The 20,946-nt window shown below is 38.2% G+C and overlaps 1 protein-coding gene and 1 non-coding gene across 2 annotated transcripts in view; one reads left to right on the forward strand and one right to left on the reverse strand.

Annotated features, from left to right (window-relative positions):
- The first annotated feature begins 1,795 nt into the window (after positions 1-1,795).
- LOC145773685 (uncharacterized) overlaps positions 1,796-20,946 on the forward strand; it is a 33,076-nt gene continuing 13,925 nt past the window's right edge. Inside the window, exons 1-14 of the mRNA XM_082584822.1 lie at positions 1,796-1,877; positions 3,240-3,370; positions 4,299-4,562; positions 5,464-5,638; positions 5,809-5,967; positions 6,307-6,471; positions 6,779-6,949; positions 9,197-9,415; positions 10,528-10,746; positions 11,267-11,449; positions 12,689-12,858; positions 15,542-15,606; positions 15,759-15,858; positions 16,956-17,114. Of these exons, the coding sequence (XP_082440948.1) occupies positions 1,811-1,877; positions 3,240-3,370; positions 4,299-4,562; positions 5,464-5,638; positions 5,809-5,967; positions 6,307-6,471; positions 6,779-6,949; positions 9,197-9,415; positions 10,528-10,746; positions 11,267-11,449; positions 12,689-12,858; positions 15,542-15,606; positions 15,759-15,858; positions 16,956-17,114 (2,247 nt within the window). The 5' untranslated portion in view covers positions 1,796-1,810. The remainder of the gene's footprint in view (positions 1,878-3,239; positions 3,371-4,298; positions 4,563-5,463; positions 5,639-5,808; positions 5,968-6,306; positions 6,472-6,778; positions 6,950-9,196; positions 9,416-10,527; positions 10,747-11,266; positions 11,450-12,688; positions 12,859-15,541; positions 15,607-15,758; positions 15,859-16,955; positions 17,115-20,946) is intronic.
- LOC145774938 (U6 spliceosomal RNA) lies at positions 19,709-19,815 on the reverse strand. The gene has a single exon (XR_014290109.1). It is a non-coding gene; the product is annotated as a U6 spliceosomal RNA (small nuclear RNA).

The raw sequence follows: 20,946 nt of genomic DNA on the forward strand, positions 1-20,946 counted from the left end.
ATGCTATATTTTGCTCAAAATTTTGGGTGCTACGGTAGCACTGCTACCACATCGACAGAACCTTACTGCAGCAGTGAGAGGCTACCTACAGTTACCACATACCACTGTAGAGTGAAGTTTACCGCTGCATCATCATGACTTGAATAGCATTAAATAAACATGATGTCATGTATTTTTATACATTTATTTGGTAATTCAGTAGACTACACACTTTGTACACACGTAGACAGGTCACATACGCTGCACCTGGGTATGCGACGTATGGCAGTAGACCAAAAACTGTAGTTGCACCAAATTTAGTCCTAACCCTCCGGTTGTCCACCTTCTTTTAGTATGAGTGAACAATCCTCTACTCCTACCATCTCTAGAAGAAACAACCTCATACTTGTTAGATATTCCGATGGTGCGTTTTTCTTAAAAGTGTCTCAATTTAGGTTCGGAGGATCTTGTTGATAATAATCATTCGCTATCTCCGCTTGCAGCAGATTGTGCATCAACATGGGTTACTTGACAAGGTTCTATGTAATTTTATGAGCCGTACTGCTTCCATGCTGGCTCAAGGCAGATTGAAAGAGGGTGATATGTCACCAGATTATTACCCGATTTTTTCCTCACTGCGTTATGCAAGAAAAAGCACAATCCGTACCCTTTTTAAAGTCTTTGGTATGACCCGACCTGGAATCGAACCCAGGGCTACTAGCACCAGAGCCGAAGGCGATAATCACTGAGCCACGGTGCTGGTACCGGGCTTAAATTATCTTCTCAAAAACCCTGAATATGCCTTACCGCTTACCACATTAGTCCCGAATGAAATTTGCTTCAAATGAACAAAAACAGTTGTTTCACACCAACAACTTGAAGGAATGGAAGAGAAAAAAGATTGAAAATGTGGCTCTACAAGAGTCACGTAGACAATCATTGCAACTCTGTTTTTTTACAGCACTCTTATTTTGATATTAAAAATAGCTTACACTACAAAGTTACCTTGTCACAATATATCAATAGTACTTTTCTGTGTTATTGACTTTTTTTATTGGTCATTGCTTATTTTTCTTAATCACGTACAACAAAATAAAAAGGCTTTGAATTAGTGACCGGTGTTTGCTAAACCATGTGTAGGCCTATGTCTAATGAACTAATCTAATCATGACTCTGTCTATGTTTACGCGCCAAACCAGACTTTCTGGCATGTAAACCTGTTTAGAGTTTTCGAGATGCAATTGTTGAAAAAGTGGTTTAACAACAAAAGGTTTGCAGCAAAACTATATAAGTCATTGCAGACCTTTAGCATCCACTTTAGAGCAAACGGCAAACAAGCAGCTGTAACTGTTATCCTAAACAAGATACCGCTAGCACGAGTGATTTGTGAAGCATACAGATTTTAATTGCAACTTTTTTATTTTTTACTCTAATTTTTTCAATATTTTTTGTTGTACAATTTTTTTACCGCTTAGCAGTCATTGTCTGTCGATAACCGCTTTTTTAACAAAACCAAACACTTTGACTCCCAAACAGCATAAAAGACAACATAGCCGAATGTCAATTTAGCTGTTACTTGGTAGCCTATTCGTCAAAAGTTTAACAGAGGGCTAGTGATGGGTAGCCCAATAATCACAATTATTTTTTAAGTACAACATTGAGACACAATTGCACTAATCTTGACCAGCATGCCAAGTTTTTTCTTACTAGCCCTATTGGGGTAAATTTAGTCTACGGTAGGCCGAGCAGTTACGACACTATTTTGAATAATTTCGTTTTCTTGTACCTTGAAGGCTTTATCAGTTTCAAACTATATTGTCAGCTGCTCAATATGATCAAAAAGGCAATATTGGTTTTCGTAATTTTAGCAGTTGCACATGCTACCAACTTCTATGGAGGTAAGGCTCTGGGCAACTCTAACGTATAAAACTATCAGTGTAGATAAATAAAAATGTGGATGAAAAACTACAAGTAGTAGCCTAACTATTTACATGTTTTGTTTTATTATCTTTATCCTGCATTGCGGGAAAGCGGACTTGAGCGCTATGCATCGGTGTACGCCTTCCGACGTACACCTGACCCACGCTGCAGCTGACGGCAATGCCTGTTTCCGGTTGTCTACTCTACTTATGACTTAAATTTGGTACTACCCATTACTCGAAACCGATCACTGGGTAGAGGCAATTATCGTAAAGTTTCTTACCCAGAGAAACAACAACAAGTGCGGGTGGCTGGAGTCGAACATGCAGGCTCTCGACTGCGAGCCCAACGCGCTAATCACTCGGCCACTGCTGCCAGTTAAACTAATTGATGTTTACTAATTGATCTACTCTTTGTCGATTGCTACCGTTTTCTATAAAAAAAACTTATTCGAAGCAAGACAAGAAAACTTTACTTCCAAACAAGTAACGGCTTCGAACACGCTTGGTAGGCTTTAGTCGTCGGCGCATGAGTCTCTGGGACCGTCTACCCTTTCAACCAATATAACCTGGGGTGATACAGTAAAATATAAACCTTTGGACTTAGAGACTTGTAAAGCAGCGAAGAGGGGTTACCAGAAAAGTGTTAAATAAATCCTTGTTTCAAAGTAACCTTTTCAATTTTTTTATTTCCAATATGTTATTTGGAAAAGTAGTTCAAAATTTATCGTTTCAAAATTTATCGTTCAGTCAAAGTCAGTTTCAACAAAATCATAGGTGCAGGTGTCAGTAATATGGTCAATAGGTGTAGGTGTCAACTTTCGAATAACTCCATGACTTACAAAACAACTAATATAGGACTGTAACAAGATGAAACCTTGTTTCAGCGGTAGATATACAAAGGGATTGGCATGGCAACACTTCTCAGGTTTCTATAAACTATAATCACCGTGAAAAAAATATTAAAGTTTTTGCAATGTCAGTCATGCATTTTAAATTATCATAAACACAAAAGCGTTCATGTACGGTACCAGAAGTCTAAAATCATCTTGAAACTGAGCGTTTTAAATATTTTACGATACATCCAAATTAAAATCGCGGGATCTGTAAAAAATATTGCAGCTTTGAAAGTTAATTGCTAAAAATTTTTGTCATTCCAGACAATTTCAAATTGTTCGTTTATAAAATGTATCCTGTATATTTTTGAATAAATTTTGTGCCATTGACTTTCGTGTATTTCGTTTCGTGCTCTTCTTCAATATCCCAGTTTGTGCAACCGGTAAATGTTATTTGGACAGCAGAATATTTTTTATTAAAAATATTTCTTATTCTTTTTCACAGATTGTGAGCAGCTGAATGTTGCACTTGTGCTCGATGTCAGCTCAAGCATGTCGGCTGATGACTTTAAACTGATGAAGAACTTCTCATTGCATATCATCAATCAATTGAATGTTGGTTTGAACGAGACAAGGGTACGTGAATATATACACAGTAATAACAAAATAATATCAGGAAATAAGTAGAATCAATTTTGCTATTTTATTGATAAGTTACAAAATCTTTCAATGTGCAATTTAATTCAAAACGAAATCAAGAATAATAAATTTCGCAATGCAACGAAAAGAAATTTTTCGTTTGGAAAAGCTTTTGCTCACATAGCCTCAAACATAAGGTAATGACATTTTTTTTCAGTAGCCTACTGCTTTCTACAAAAAAGTTACAATAATTTCAAGTAAAATTTAAAGCACATGTTAGGTTGTTGATAACGCTGCAAAAGTAATGACAGAAAACTTGAAGTGATCACAGCTTAAGGAGTTTTGAAACTAAACAAGCTGATGGAGCTCTTGTTAGCTGATGGATCTGATGGAGCCAACTCTTTATTTTTTTCTATTTACACTTCGTTTGGTCACGTTTTTTTCTCTCAAAGCTTTCTGACATTTGCTAAAGCGGGTATACTTTTCCTCGCATTCAAACACCTCATGGGGCTAAAAACATACACAAATAAATTGAACTATCGGCTTACAATTTGTTTATAGAAAAAGTTCTTACATTTTTGTAACAAAAAAAACTGAAATGCATGTGATAGGTGATGCACAGAGGTGGGCAGTAGCTTGCTACTTTTGTAGCACCGCTTCTAGTGCGCTACTCTTTTGGTAGCAATAGCGTTCCAAGTTTTTGTTAGAGTAGAGGCTGCAGGAGTGACGCTGGTTCTTTCCCAAGGTAACGAAGAGGCGAGACATTTCTTTCAGTTAAACTTCCCCTACTTTCCAGTTTAAAATAGAAAAAAAGAGAATCTTTTCTGGAGATTTTCAAAGTATCGGGTCTGCGTTACTTTCAAAGTAGCGGATGCTCAATTCTGGTGGTGATACATCTGAAATACACTGATAATTGCACCTTTAGATTGCCGCCATGACATACAGCACATTTTCATCAACGGTATGGAATTTTGGCGAAAGTGTAGACAGACGAGATTTGTCCGAACTTAACAACAAAATAAGTCATGATGGAGGAAGACAAAACATTGCAAGAGCTCTTTTACATTTAATCCGATCAGTTTTTCGATCTTCTCGTGGTTTTCGATCAAACGTTCCTACAGTGATTGTGATTTTCACTAACGGAAGATCAAGCCAGATATTAAGCAGCTTCTCGAGGAACCGAATCCAGGTAAGGCACAGTTGTTTGAAAAAAATATTTTACGATAAGTTGGATTTAAATTTCACTACACATACCGTAGGTAAAGACAAAATTGCATGTGACATAATTTTTAACTTCCTTTGTCATTGGAAATAGTTTGTTTGCAGGAACTTATGTATAGGCTACATTATAGAGACAGCATTTTTTCGACAGTGCTAGCATATGCTCTTACATAGGCTACCTAGCCTACAACCATACCGTCTGTCCCAAAAGCTCGGTTAGTTAAAAATCTGACCATGAAAAAAGAAAAGTGAAGATTAAGCAACGCTGGTTCGACTTTCATGGTGTGCGCTTGAGCAACGCATTTCAAAGACTGCTCTCAGTTCAGCGGCACATAGTGGATGGAATAATTTAAAGACAACACTTTGCAACTAGAAAAAACTTCACCTTGCCAATCTCGATGACTGAGCCAACACCAACGGTTTAAAACCTCCACAGTAGGCCTATACAAAATCGCCAAGATTAAATTCTCAAACAAGCTTTCTCATTCCGAGAATAAAGTCTTCATAAATCAATCAATTAAGTAGGCTAACCAAAATAATTGATTTTTGTACAAATATCATTTCCATCGAAGTGTAGGTCTTTAGAATACAGGCTTCCGTAGACTCTCAATGTAACAATAAAGGATTAAGCGTAGGCCTATAACCCAAATAGTCACTTGACCTTGTTTAGACCTGTATCATGTCTAAAGATCTATAGCCTACCCCCTACCAGACAATGTAGTAGTCTGAGCGAGATGTTCACTCAATAATTACTCAACAATTACGACATTGCAATCAACAATTTGATTTGAAATAGGCCTACATTCAATGACTGACTGACTGATGAAAATCCAATGAACATTTAAAGAAAATTTCAATGAAATGTTTAGGCTATAAAAAGGAGAACCGGAGCTCGAGTTATAGCAGTTGCGGTTGGCGACAGGCCTAACATTGCCGGTATCGCTGCTATAACAGATAAACCAACTTCTCAAAACGTGTTCATGCAAGGAAACCGACGAGGAGTTACAAATTTGTTGAAGTCTACGTCAGTTGTCGAATGCCATAGTAAGCGATTATGTTTTTTCTCTTCTGATAAATTGACTTGTGTAATTTTGACTACAGATTTTTGTAGCCTACTGTATGTGGATTTTGAATTGGTAGCCTATAATAATAATTCAGCTTTTGTCAAAGAAGTGGTTATGACATTACAATCAACTTTTTCGTGGTACTTTTAGAATGTGAAGCTCCTACAATCTTCAACAAGTGTGGGACTGCTTGCCCGCTAACCTGTGAAAACCCCAGACCTGGTCCTTGTACCTTACAATGTGTCGAGGGCTGCTTTTGTCCCCCAGGGACATTTTTGCATCAAGGAGAGTGTGTCGAATCCTGCCCAGGTATACAATGTCTAACCCAGCGGTATCAATCATGTGTGTGGGTATCATACCTTTGAACAAAGCTCTATAAATCAAACACAAGTCACAAGCGCCAAAATTGCCAGATATTTTTGTCAAAATAGATTTGATTCAAAGAAATAATAGAAATTGCGTTTATAAATCTAAAAAGTGGTCACTTGAGGCACAATATTCATGTGTTCCATTTGCCTTTGCCCTACGGTGTCTGTATCCACAAGTCCCACATTTTCCTTATGGTCGCTATAGGCCTGTAATATTAAACTTGTTGTAAACAGCCCAGAGGGTATAGAAATATGCTCATAAATCCTAATTGTGTTTCAGTTTGCCCGCTCGGAATGGTTTTCTTAGAATGCGGAACTGCTTGCCCCCCGACTTGCGACCAAAACCCTGGCCCGTGCACACTTCAATGTGTCCGAGGATGTTTTTGTGATGCGGGAACTGTGCTTCACCTCGGAGCTTGCATTCCACCTGGACGCTGCCCTTCAGGTAATAGACCAACCCAAAATGATGCTACTGTTTTACGTTACACTGTGATCAAACGTTGGGTACTTTTGTATCTGCTTGTTCATCGCAATTTCGTGGACTGGGTCTTATCAACTCGACTGGGTCTTAACTTAACAAATGCAACTGTGCACTCTCACTCTTTATTTATTAATCCCAGCACGTATCGACATCGAAATGCTTTTATTAAAATGGGATCAAAGGCGCGATGCACTTTTGCATTAAATCAATTTTATATTTGTACGATTACGTTGTGGAATAACTGCGTTACCTGTTGATACACTCATTACAGAAAGATGTCCAGCTACAATGGAGTATCGAGAAAGCGCTCTGTGCACTCGTACATGTAACCAAAGAAACCAATTCGTGCCATGTCCTAACGAACGTAAAACTGAGTGCTCGTGTACTCCTGGCATGTTTTTACATGAAAACCGATGTGTACCTTACGACAAGTGTCCACCCAGTAAGTGACTGAATTATTTCTGCAGCAAACATTTTCATCAATCCTGCATTCTTCAAATATAACCTATAGGCCACTAGCGTTCAACATTTCAAACATGAACTACGGTACTCATTTTATGCTTCTTACATTACAATGATTTTTTTAAAGTTATTGTAGTTGTTGATAACCTTTGTCTTGTTGATACCACCTTGACAGCACCAACCAGATTACTCACCTTTTTAAAATTGGCTGAAAAGTAAGAATTGCCTGCAAATAAGAATGTTTGTTGAAGCCCGGTAATCAAACATAGCTTCTTACATCATTTCATAATTAACCCAAACGATCCAACATTCCGGCACCCCTTGGGAACAGGTGTCGCACCTCTTAGTGGTGCGTGCACTTTTGGTTAAAAACTTCTGAGTTAGTGGCTCTGGTAGAAGTACAGATTCTATTGATGATTCAAAGACTTGCAGTAATTGAAAAACAATTCACAGTGTACCGGGCGACACAAAAAATGCTCATCAATAAAAATTGATTAACTTCCAAAACGTTATTTAGATTAACACAAAATTCACCTGCATTAGGTTAAGTCTGTGTAACAGACACCTGCAAAGTTTCAAGTCTGTATCACAAAATTTCTTTGTTTAACTATCGCTAAAAAAATGTGCTTTATGATCTAAATAAGCTCCCCAGTGCTGCAAGCACAATTGGATCCAGCGGATAAAATTCTCGGTGGCCATCTCATATTCTTCCGTTGGGATCGCTCTTATTGCTGCTGTTATTGTTGCCTTCAGATCAGGAATAGTTTGGGGATTGTTGCCATACACCCTGTCCTTAAGGTATCCCCACAAATAAAAGTCTGGGGCGTTCAAGTCCGGCGAATGCGGCGACCACTCCGGGTCACACCTGCGGTTGATCACTCGGTCAGGGAAACGCTGCTGTAGCCATGCCAATGATTCGTTTGAGATGTAGGGGGTGGCACCATCCTGCTTGAACCACTGGAGGTCTCTGACGACCCCTGTTCGTCGACCAATTGCTGTCCAGAATTTGCCAAGCACCTGAACATATTGCTCGGTGTGGATTGTCACAGACCGCTCGTTGTCGTCCTCGAACCAGAATCGTCCAATGATGCTATGTTTGGAGATGGCAACCCATGCAGTGTAATGGCCTTTGCTCATAGTACTCAGGGGGTGTGCTACCCCAGAAGATGTTATTCTTAGAGTTCACATGACCTGACAGCAGAAAATGTGCCTCATCCGAAAACCAAACGTTGTCAAGGAAGTCTGGCGCAGCGTCAATCTTGTCGCAAAACCACTGGCACATAATCACTCATTTCCTCATGTCGGCAGTTATAAGTTTTTGTTTAATCTGTATCCTGTAAGGATAGAGGTCGAAATATGGGTTATAGGCAAATTGTTCGTAAGCAATTGTTCGTAAAGCAATTGTTCGTAAGCAATAATTGCTACGAACAATAATTGCAATAATTGCTTTTTACGAACAATTATTGTTCGTAAAACAATTGTTCGTAAACTGTTTTTCGTAAAATGAAATCCGTAAAACAATTCTTCGTAAAGCATTTCTTCGTATACATCAAATTTTAACTGCACGCACGAAAAAATGCTTTAGGAAGAATTGTTTTACGAAGAATTAATTTTACGAACAATTGTTTTACGAACAATTGCTTACGAACAATTGCTTTACGAACAATTGCTTACGAACAATTTGTCGGACACCGAAATATGCGATCAAAATTATCCGCATAGATTCCCTGTTCTTTCCAAGCTCCTGACTTCGTCGACGCACAGACTTTTGTGGGCTGCAAACAATAGAGTTTCTGACTGCATCAACGTTCTGTGGTGTCCTTGATAGTTTCGGTCATCCAGAGTGTGATTAGTCTGCTAGTATCTTTACGATTGAGGTTATCAACAGTCCCATGGGTTCGGAAATTGTTGACCCATCTGTAGATCATTGTGTGGACCGGAAATTCACAACATCCAAACCGATCTTTGAATTGCAATTGAACCGTTTGGATAAAATTCAGCCAAAATAAACCTCAACAATAAATGTGTTTTGTTCACTAGTCCATGGCATCTCGAAGTTGCAAATCTTCTAAACTTTTAGAAGATTAATTCTACTTGGTAAAAATAGAAAGAATTTATTAATTATTTCAAAAGTTGTTCAAATTTAGGTGATAAACGCTTTTTTTGTGTCTTCCTGTACCACCATACTGACTAATCAATATCTTTGCATATTTTTATTTTTTTGCAGTACCAGGGACAGCAAAAGGTCTACCTCCTTTGAAGCCTGCACCCCAATGCCCGGAAACAATGGTGTTTCAATATTGCGCGTCGTGTATACAAACGTGTGCATCCAGACGCTATCCTGTTGTATGCACAAGAGAATGTAAACAACAATGTACGTGTCCACCAGAAACATACTTGCTCAGCAAAAGATGTGTTCCGGTCAACAATTGTCCAGCTGAGCCAGGTCAGTATCTCTTGGTTTTGTAGACTTAAAGATGATTTTCATCCAGTAACGTTGACAGGGGGGTCTAGGGGGTAATTTTGGACTTGGGCCCGGGATAGTTCCTGGCGGGCATAACCTTTACAAGGGGCTCGGAAACGTAAAGAAACCATCGCGTATTTTTGTATACGTTTTTTTAGATGTGTGTTGATTTAGAGCCGAAGATCTCATTGATTTCAGGCCCTAATTATCCTTTCAACGGCCCTGTGTTCATTTATGATGATGATGATGAAATGATGATGATGAAAATAATAATGAAACTATTGACTGGTCAAACTGTCATTCTGTTTTGTTCGAAATTAAGGGAAAGAATTATATACAAATCTTTTTCATGTTTTTTAGTACTTTATTGCGCTCGCATCTATAGGCTAATACGATAGACTGCCGACTGCGCATGGCTAAGTTGTTTCATTTTGTGAAAATCCGTTCAATCATTCGGTAAAATCATGTAGACATATTCCAAAATAAGCGGTGCATATCCTATAAGGAGCTTTTTTCAAGCAACCAGAATTTGAGGCAAGTTGTATGAAACTATTTTCCGTCACTGTTGCTGCAGTGACCTGTTACTACATTTAACTACAACTAACCACAATTAAGATTGCTCAATTTACCCTGATAGATCAATTAACAGACACCTGACTCGTTAGTAAAATGAACAGACAGATCAAGAAACACTTCTCATAATGCGCAATTTTGTAATACAGTTCCAGGATAACTCTCTATCCAACAGCATGACGGGTAGACTTGTTTACATACAACAGAACTTAATGAACATTTAAACAAACCAATGTCAACCGAAGTAACCGGGATTAGGCTTTACGAGTAGCCTTATGCAGAACTGCCAGATTAAGCTCTAGAAGAGCTGTTATCAATCCCAGAATTAACCATTAATTAAGCACTGTTAATTTTAGAGAATGACTAACGTCACTGTTTGAAATTGCGTTCTTGCGGTTTCACTTTTTTTTCAAATACTATTTCAATGAACTATAATATTTAACTTTTTGGGATTTCTATATGCTTTCTACTGTATCTATTCTAGGAAAACTTAGCTACTAACTTTAAAAAAATGGTTTTAGATTTCAGGCCAATGATGATGAAGCCGAGAAGAAAACTCGAACCTATTCGGGTTTGTCCTGATACGATGGTGTACAGCAATTGCTCTTTACCAATTTCCACTTGTGTTCCATCAAACGAGAGTACCACCAATCTACCCTGCAAACCTGGTTGTACGTGCCCCCCAAGCACAAGCTGGGATTCCGAGAGAGGGTGCATACCAAAAGATGAATGTCCTCCGGGTAAGAAATTGTAAAATCAGAGATTTCAATTTTAGTGTTTCCACAGGCTGATGCCTTTTAGGTCCTCATTCCTGCTGTGGCAACCCGCAATCTTCTCGATCCTGGCCAATTGATTGGTCATACCTAAGAACCAATATTAATAATCACCTACGTAATTAATTTGCTGCACAAGAATTGAATGAATCATTAATACCGGTAGGCTACTGTAATAATGGGACAAGACAATTTTGAAGAAAAATTGCATCTATTAGAGTAAAATTTATATTTACTAATCTTTCTTTTTCATCTAAACGCTCGATAGCCAAAGTTCAATGACTTCTTTTTCTAAACGTTTTCCAATTTTTTTTTTAAATTTTATTACCATCAATACACGAAGTGGTTCTACCGGTAAACCTGCTTCAAGTTGCATTAATCCAAGTAAATTAAAGCATTGTATGAAGGCTACAATGCCAAATCTTCAATGTCTTGTTGATTTATTTCAAGTTGAATAGCTTTTTAACCCCAAAATTTGCATTGTTAGTTTCTTGTCCACCAACTATGGTGTACAGACATTGTGCTCCCTGCGTTGCGAGGTGCGATCAAAGAGATCAACCGATAAGATGCCCAAGAATATGTAAGCAAGAATGCACCTGTCCCGACGAGACATTCTTGGATGGAATGCGTTGTGTGAAGGAAAGCGACTGTCCGACTGCTAGATCAGGAAGTAATTCTTTCAATACAGTTTAATTTTGCTTTACAACCTTGGCAGCAATAGGCTATATATCGTACAGTGTAGGCTACACGAGTGCTTCCCAACCTTTTTCAGCTCGCGACCCACTTTTAATGCAAGTTTTATTGTGCGACCCACAATAAGATATGACATCTTTATTATGGCATCTTTACTACTGGCGTAGGCCTATACGTACTGAAATGGTTAATGCGACGCAACACATCTAATTGTTACATATTTGTTACATTGTTGCATAATTGTTACGCAATGATAATGCAATAAATTTCCCGATCTAATAGAAAACAGGGTGCACAATTCATGAAAATGGAAAGTCAACAAATGAAGTGAAGATAAGAGTAGCGATGGCGAAGGCGCAGCGGCTTGTGAGATCCATAGTAGTGTCGGTATTTTTTAGAAAATTTTAACATTCAGTAACATTTAGAAAGGCTTCGTGACCCACCTGAAATAACTTCGCGACCCACCAATGGGTGGCGACCCACCGGTTGGGAAGCACTGGCCTACACTATCCAAGCCTGGCCTAACGCATACACCTATTGCTGATTTTGCACAATAAATAAAGTAGATTTGTTTTGTTAGTGAAATTCCTTGTTTAAAAACTTTTTACTAAATCTAATACTTTCACTTCCACATTCTTGCAAAAGAGCTTGAAATCACGTTGTGAGCTGGTAACTGATGTCAAAACTCAATAGGCCTACTGTGAAATCGGAGAATAAATATCCTAATTCGAAAACACCAAAGCCCGAGTCCATAATCTTGGTGATACAGTGTTACTTCCACATCAAAAATCTAATTTTCCCGCTTCATTGGTTTCGACTCTTAGTCATTATACGACTCTTCCTCACAACTTCCAATCCCTTGTCACTTCCTACAATCATCATCATCATTTTGTTCCTTGCTCGTATGGAGGGTTGGATACAATGCGCCATTGTTCTCGACGATGAGCTGTGCGTACTGCAATTTCATAAGTTAATTTTGTCCATTTTGTGATGTTTGTTGTCCAAATCATTCTTGGTCTGCCTTTATTTCTTTTACCGTTTATCTTCCCTTCTATTAATGATCTTTGTAACGAGTTTTGCCTTATTGTGTGTCCGAAATACTTCAAGTTCCTACAATCAGTCATCTATAAAGTCACACTACCTACTCGTATCCTCGTGGCACTTGAAGTATCAAACTGAAACCAAAAGTACTAACTTGTGTAACGGTTGTTGTCAGGATTCGTGAAATACATTGATATGGCTCATGTTCTTGATGGGATAGCTTATGCTGCTGAGGAAATGAGAAATCGTGTAGACGGTTTCTACAAGTACGAGTATGATGAGAATAAGTTGGTTGTGGATTCAATCAACAACGGTGGAAATGATATGTTTTTCGATGGAAATAAAGTAAGGTTATCATTTTAATTACAGTAATTTTTTCACTTTTTTTAGAGTGAAACACTAATATGCAGTGGCGTATATTCAGGGTGTTCAAGGTGTGCACTGCACACCCCAAGAAATCCAGAAAAAAAGAAAATTTCCATCGGTTGTCGATGTTCTTTACTTTCATGATATTCTAACATCTTGCTGCATGCTGATTGTTTTCTTTTCAATTGCAAAACTCGTCCCCTTCTAATTTTAATACTCCAACGTTTGAGGTCATTGCCTTTAATTTTTTTCGGTCATTACCTTTAAGCTGGGTGTGCACTGACAGCTTTGCGAGTGCTATTTAAAATAAACAATTAAGAAAAATGACGTCACAAAGCAGCGAAAACAGCAATGGTTTTAGGTCAGCCAGGCTGTGCACTCGCTGATCTGCACATCTTGGCGCGTCATTGGGGGAATCCCAGGCAATAGCAAGTTTTAGCTTGTTGGATTAGAGTTTGAGGTGATCAGCGTTGGAAACAACTTTTGCTAGAACTGAAGCAAAAGCAAGCTTTCTACGACGATGTAATTCAAAAATTTATTGCACAAACAAGAAGAATCGAATTATGCTATAGATGAATTTTCCTTCTGTAGTCGAGGTGTTAAACATTTTCGTTTTTACTAAGTAGTAGGGGAGAGTGGGGCACAATTGGACATGGGGTACAATTGGACATCGCATTTTATAGAAAAAATTGGAAACTCTGGAAGTCCCTGCCTTGGCAAAAAATTAGTTTCACATTAGTCGTTGTACTATGAAAATTCAAAGAGTTTGTGTTGGTCGTGTATTGAGTTTGGCGGTGGGAAGTCTTTTAGCACCTGTATAGTATTTTTAGCGGATTTTGTTTTAATCGTAATTTTTTTATGTAAAGTAGAGATTTTTAGATTTTTTCTTTTTCTGTTAAAGCCATATACAGTAAAGTATCTTTTCATTACCTTTGCTTTGACCTGACTTTTAGAGCAGGTTGTCCCTGCCCAACTTTAAATCGATGTTGGTGTGTGGGGCACAATTGGACACAAATTTTGGGGAACAATTGGACAGCAACACACATGGTAGATCATACTGTAAAAGTAGTTCTTTTAATATTGCATGATCTCATGCAACGCAATGTCATTTAAACGTTGTAATAACATTAAAAATAAAAATTTTGGGAGACAAGATAAAGTTTAGGGGGGGGGGGGTAAAATTGCTTTTCCAAGACCCCCTCCCCCGTGGCAACGTCCCTGATTTTACTGCAATAAACAAGTAAAATCTATTTATTAGAGTCCTTGTCAGTTTCTTGATTACTTTTGTGTTGGTTTAAACTGTTGTTTCTAAACCATTGATAATATTTGCAAATGTCCAATAGTGCCCCATTACCGGGGCACAATTGGACAAAAACAATATTTTTTTCAATTGACTGTAGTATTTAATATGCATTACCTAAGTGTTGTTTCACTGTCTCATTTTGTTAACAGTGTGATACTTTGTTATTGTGCAAAAGTTGGATTTTGTTAGACTTTTAATATAGACGAGATTTCTATTTTACTATTTTTTGTCCAATTGTGCCCCACTCTCCCCTACGGCGGATAAAAGTACAGCCGACCAACATAGCAATCGACTTTCTTTTCTTGTTTATTATCGAGTTGCTTTGCTATTGTTTTTTGTTTTAACTTTCACCTGTTTGTTTTTAATTCGCTTGTACATTTCTCAAGGTGTTGCGACCGTGCCTAATCCTTGCATGAAGTAAATCATTTCCATCTCGAGCACGCTTTAACTTTCGCGCTTTTTCAGACTCCTGCTGTGTTATGGCAAGTAGGCTAATATTGTTCGTTTTGATGGTCGGAAATAAAAAGTGAACTGAAGTATGTGACTTTAGAAATGCAACTTAATGTTTGATATTACTAAGTCTTTCATTCAATGCGCTGTCAAATAAATATCTATTTTGTATTCTTCTCCATTCCGACAACATTATTTTTGTCAGTTCTGTTCATGTTCAGAATTTGTGCTGAAAATGCTCTCTGAACGCACCAAATTCAATGTTAATTTTCAAAATTTTCTGGGGGAGGTCCCCCAGACCCCCCGCTGTTGCTTTGCCGTCACTGAACACCCTGTCAAAGTGGTCACGGTACGCCACTGCTAATATGATAACTTCGATAACGCATTGACTACAATCTTGCAGATTAGTGGATAACAATTGCGGTCTAACATTTTTGAATATGATAGATATCTCATGTAAAGTTGAAAGTACAATGTTGTTGCCAAGCAACCAAGAGGGTGCGCAGGCTATTGTGCTGTAGATAAGCATAAAGTTGCTAGCAACAATGTCTCAAACAGTAGTGGCTTCAATACGGGGATTTTAAAATCGTGGTCAAACGCCTAATTTACATAATTATTTCCAGTTCAAAATAAAGTTAAAAATTGTACGGAATTATACGTAATTTTAGCAATACCATATAATGTACAATGAGTTAATTGCCATATATAATACAGTACTATCAATTCATGATATTTTCGCAATATTTATCTAACAGAATTTGCAATGTTTCTATAGTTCGTTATTGGCTTAAAAACTCTCAAAGATTTGAAATGTTTTATACACCTGTAAAATGCAAACGTTAGCGTACTGGAAATGGTTCTCTTGTTTCAAAATGTTTGCACATCACCAATTTCCCGAAATATTTACAGGTTAAGATATATGAAGATGAAAATGAAATGGAAGTTGATGATTTTCAATACAACCGTTCGATTAGGTATGAACTGGTACTATTGAATGCAATCCTGATAGATAGGCTACTATAGCCTAATCAAATAACACATATTTTCACAACAAATTTTTAAGCAACCTTGCCAACCTCTCTCTCCAAGAACCAATTCACACAATTTACGTTTTTATACTTTATAGATTTCCACGAGCTGTTACTGCAATAAAAGCCATACACCCCTTTTTTGCCGTAGCTGCCATCAACAACGAAGACTTCGAACTGCATGATTACAAAATCGAGGTTAGTTGAAATACGCACTTGACAATGTGTTAGCATTGAAAACTTGAAACGTAGAATGAAGTTAAACTTTCCTACTATTAGCATCGGTCCTTTTTAGAATTGTAAAGGGCGTATGATTTGAAGTGGCAGCAGGGCCGTAGCCAGACCGCAGAGCAAGGGGCCAACTTTTTTTTGGGAAAAATCATTATAATTGTAGCTGTTGCTCGAGAATGTTGGGATTTTGCCAAGAGGGCGAATTTTTTTTCAGGGGGGCGAGACCTCCCCTGGCCCCCAGCTGGCTACGGGCCTGAGTGGCAGGATCCTTTGCAGGGCACTAACTTGCTTGGCTGTTGCTAAACAACCTCTATGATGTGATGTTTTCTGTTAGACCATCCACGAACTCAATCGCTGGGAGTTTCTGACTGCATGAGTTATTTTTATCGTTTCAGGTAGTCTCTTTTGCTCTAAACACTCAGTTCTTTTCATGTTAAAATACAGCCAATTAAAGTTTTATAACAGCTTATTGTTAAACTACTCAAAAGCTAACAGGTTTAATAAAATTTAGACAACAGTTCATAAAAAGCTAATAAAAATGTGACAAAAAGTATCTTTACTTTCGCTGAGTGATTCCAGCTACGCATTCGTCAAACACGACATAAAAACGTAGGTGTTGCCTTCCAACCTCGAATTGAGCCAACGCCAAGTAAAACCAAACGGCATGGACTGCTTGGTCGAAACATGGCAAGATCTAGCAAAAGCTGGTTGCTTAAAAAGGCACAAAGCCGAAAGTCTGCTGCAACGTAAACCAATCAGTTAAGAAAGGGTCAACAAAACAAGGAATGGGCCAGGAGGGAAATTAAACTAAATGGTCAGCATTAAAGAATGCAGAAATATAGTAAAAAGAAAGATACTTTATAACACTGATAAATATAAACTCCAAATGCAATTGAAAATGCATGCAACATAACCGTAAGGAATGCTTTAGGCTATACTGACAAAATACAAGTTTACTATAAAAAGTGTTTGAACTGCTAGATAACTAAGAGCAATATAAAGCACAAAAATTGTGTATCATGCAAAATATTTAAAAACCATCTTTAATTGCAATATTTTACAAGGTAACCGGAAATTATGGAGCTAATAATGAAGGATCAGTAGTGAGGTATGCTGGAGGAATTCCTTTTCGAGACGTGGCTAACATAGAATATGAAGCTCGCCAAGTTTACAATACAAGCCACCCAACAATCTGTGAAGTCTTCTTTGTAGTGGGCCAACAGGTAGGTGAAAATTATATGCTCTGCTTGGATATTATTTGGGTAATGTCAAACAAAAGTACGGTAAGGCTTTATTATTTTTATTTGTAGGCTACAGGTATTAGTATTTGCACAGGGATCTAAGCTCCATTGCTTTTACAAATCTATATGCAGTGTTTAGAGGCGTACGTAAGGGAATTTTGAGGAGAAACATTTCACAATGGTTAAGCTATAACGATTTTGTGATAAAGACAAAGGTCCCTTGGATCATAATCTACTTAAGATTAGTATGTTTTTAACCAAGCCTCCTCGTAGCTTAAAGATTTTTGTGAATTAAAAACAAAAACCTGACAAGCAATGTGACAGCACAATATGGTAACTTTTTAAGCGAACAACTTTTATCGCAAGATCTACCAGAATTTTACAGTTTAAGGTCAAAAAATTAAAAATTTAGTTCATTGCAAACTTTGCAAGATAATTGATGATTTTAATCCAGGGGTCACCAAATGGCGGCCCGCGGGCCGCATGCGGCCCGCCACGCTGTATCGCTGCGGCCCGCGGAAGGTATCAGCCAGTGCCGGATTAAGGGGGGGGCGGACTGGGCTGAAGCCCAGGGCCCCCACTTTTGGGGGCCTCCACCTCAAAGAAAAAAATCTACTAATTTTTTTAGTTGCACAGCTGGAGATTACTGCTTTAATTCGTATCTCAAACAAGCAAGGGCGGCTCACGCATAAGTGCTGCGGTGCTGCAGCACCTCTGCCCAGCCCCAGTTATTCAATTTTTCTTTCTTTTTTTAACAAAAAACATATTTATTTGATACTTTCATATCCGAAAATGGTACGGATTACGGGTCAAAGATGTGATAATGCTGCCAATATGAGTGGCAAGTATAACGGTCTTCAAGCTCTTCTGCGCGAGAAATGTAGTGTAGCTCATTATGTCCCTTGCACAGCACATTCACTTAATTTAATCGGTAAATGTCCTGTAGAAACATGCCGTTCTGCCGCTGAGCTTTTTGAATTGTTGCAGAGCCTTTATTCATGGCTCGTCTCGTCTACTCATCGTTGGCAAGTCCATCGAAAATTCCTAGATGGTTTGCCTGTTTTGAAGACATTATCTGATACAAGATGGTCAGTTAGATATGATGAAGTTCTTCTTCTTCTATCGCGTCTTCTAAAGTTCGTTGATAGGCCTACACCACAGATCGACACATTCTTCCGCAACGGAGTTATAGGCCTACACTGACAGGTCCCACCTACTGCACCGAGTGGCAAGCCGAGGGCAAACAAGAAGGTGATCCGCTGCATAGGCGTAGCCAGGGGGGGCGAAAGGGGCCATGCCCCCACAAATTTTCAAGTTTGGATTCCGAAGTTGAGCCCTTTGTTGAAAATATAATAAAGTTTGTAGAAATTTATATCGTTTTCCAAGACATCTGGCTAACACCTCCAAGGACTTGTTTTAGACACACAGAAAGACACCAATAAATTTTGCATATCGTAAATCGCGCAAAATTTACGCGATTTACGTTTCTTTGAACTAATTTGTGGAAGCAATTTCAGAATGGCTTACTCTGTTAGGTTTTTGTGTAGTTATTGAGTTTTTGTGTAGCTGAGTTTTTAGTGTTCTCTAATTTTAGCCGCAGTTTTTGCCCGTTCGTGTGTAAGAGCTATCTTTAATAAGTTAATAGCTGTTTATCTGCTAATAAATTTCATACAAATATTACCCTAAAAGTGTTTTCAAAAAGCGCTATAATCCATTATTTGAGTGTAATTTTTCAAAAATTTTCCGGGAGAGCATGCCCCCGGACCCCCCTAGAATACGCGTGCCTTCGGCACGCTCTAACCCCCTACCACTTTTATTGCTTCAACCCACCAGGATACGCCACTGCACATCAAGTGGCGATGGCTTTAGATCAAACACTTTGTTGTTCTCTTCAATTCATCAAATATTTGGCCTTCCAAAATTTATTTCTGGCTACGCCACTGGTCCGCTGTTTGGGGCTCGGTGCCACAGATACATGCAATTGGGCCCGTGTCGTAGCCTCACTCCACCATTAATTTTTAGCAAAAAATGTCACTTGATAAGGGCCCCCACTTTCAGCTAAGCCCAGGGCCCCATAAACCCTTAATCCTGCCCTGGTATCAGCGTACAAGTATAACCAAAATATACTTTTCTTGAGGAGTTAAAGAACACGAAAGCAAAAAATACTTTCCGAGAAGCATATTTTCGCTTTGCATACGATTCCACAAGCCGACCAATCAGATTATAGTTCTAGGTGGGGGAGTGTTTAAAGTTATTCCAATGCGATGTCCAGCCACATTGTCCCAGTAGTTGATTAAAACGTCTGTTTTCGAATTTCGAAATTGTCTGTGAGCATAGGGTTACTTATTTTAAGTTTGCAAATGTCATGTTATCACTAGTGTGCGTTTCACCATTATTGGATTTCACGAGCAGTGTTCCTTTATGCAAGTTTGTGTTGGCAAAACAGGTCGGTGTGCCAACTCAATTTATAATAAATTGGCAAAATATTATATATATATAAATTTAAAGACTTTTTCTGATTGTAGCCTATTATGAAAATATTTAGCTTAGTACTGCAAAATGTTTTTTTTTTTTAAAGAAATATGGAACGCTTCACGATTTTGCGTGTCATCCTTGTGCAGGGGTCACGCTAATTTTCTCTGTATCGTATCAATTTTAGTGTATGTACTGCCGAAGCAAGTACTGCAAAATGTTGTTAATCAACAAATTCTTGCCACGCTAATAAGCACCGCAAGTGACAGTTGTGTATAATAAAAGAAAGACGGTTTTATAGACTCTCACAAAAAGGATGAAAAACCAACTTATTGCTTTTTTAGAGGGAAGACTGTTCATGAATTAGGCTACGATAGAATTACGATTTTTTCGGTGATTTCCACAAGCGTTTGTTTCATGGTGCCTGGTTTCTTTTTTCCTGTTATTGGAGCCTATTTTTCGCTGATAGGCCTATGTTTGCAGGTCACTATTGTTGCCTGTATTGCAATGTGTCAAACATTTCCTTGTTTACTGAAACTGTTAATTGCAAGATATCTTTTGTGAAGCGAAGTGGCAACGCCACTCTTGCTTGGCAATGAATATTCTGATGAAACCGCTCGCCTCGCTATAAGTGCGCAAAACAAGTGGCCTCGTTTATTAGGCATTGTTAAAAAAGTCAAAAGTGTTGTAAAAGGAGCTTGGCCTGGCAGTAGCGTTGTTCGATTAATTTTGTTGCTGCGGTATTCTAACATAAATATGAACAACATGTAACGTTGGATACTGGGTACGAAATGCGTTCTTTTCTAGCATAAGAGTCAACCTACCTAACATTTTATTAGTGCGGCCCGCCACAGCTCTCCTTAGTGTCAAAGTGGCCCGCATGCAAAAAAGGTTGGTGACCCCTGTTTAATCCAATATACTAAGTTATATGTATGAAGTTAAATGTCAATTTGTTGAAGACTAAAACGTTTCAAGGAATAAAATGATAATCTCATTAAGTCTGTAATAAGAAAAGAAAATTTGAATCATAAACTTAGCTTTCAATAATTACTGTAAAACTTTTTTTTCTACTGTTGCTATGCAAAAAAAAGTTCCAGTAAACGGTTCGTTTAAAATTAAATCATTTAAAAAATAGGAGCCACTTCTCAATACTCCTTGAGTGCGCCACCAGGAATGCTTTTTCATTAAATTTTAAATTTGTCAAATGCACTTTCTTGTCGATGCATTGTCGTGAAGAACATTTTGAGCCCATTAATCACTCTTCAAGAAACTAATTTTCCATTAACTCTTTCGCTCCCAGCGTTTTTCCCCAGTTGAATTGAAAGGCCCAGGCGGTTCTGTC

The sequence above is a fragment of the Aplidium turbinatum genome, chromosome 7, assembly GCF_918807975.1.
Source record: "Aplidium turbinatum chromosome 7, kaAplTurb1.1, whole genome shotgun sequence".
Taxonomy (NCBI): Eukaryota; Metazoa; Chordata; class Ascidiacea; order Aplousobranchia; family Polyclinidae; genus Aplidium; species Aplidium turbinatum.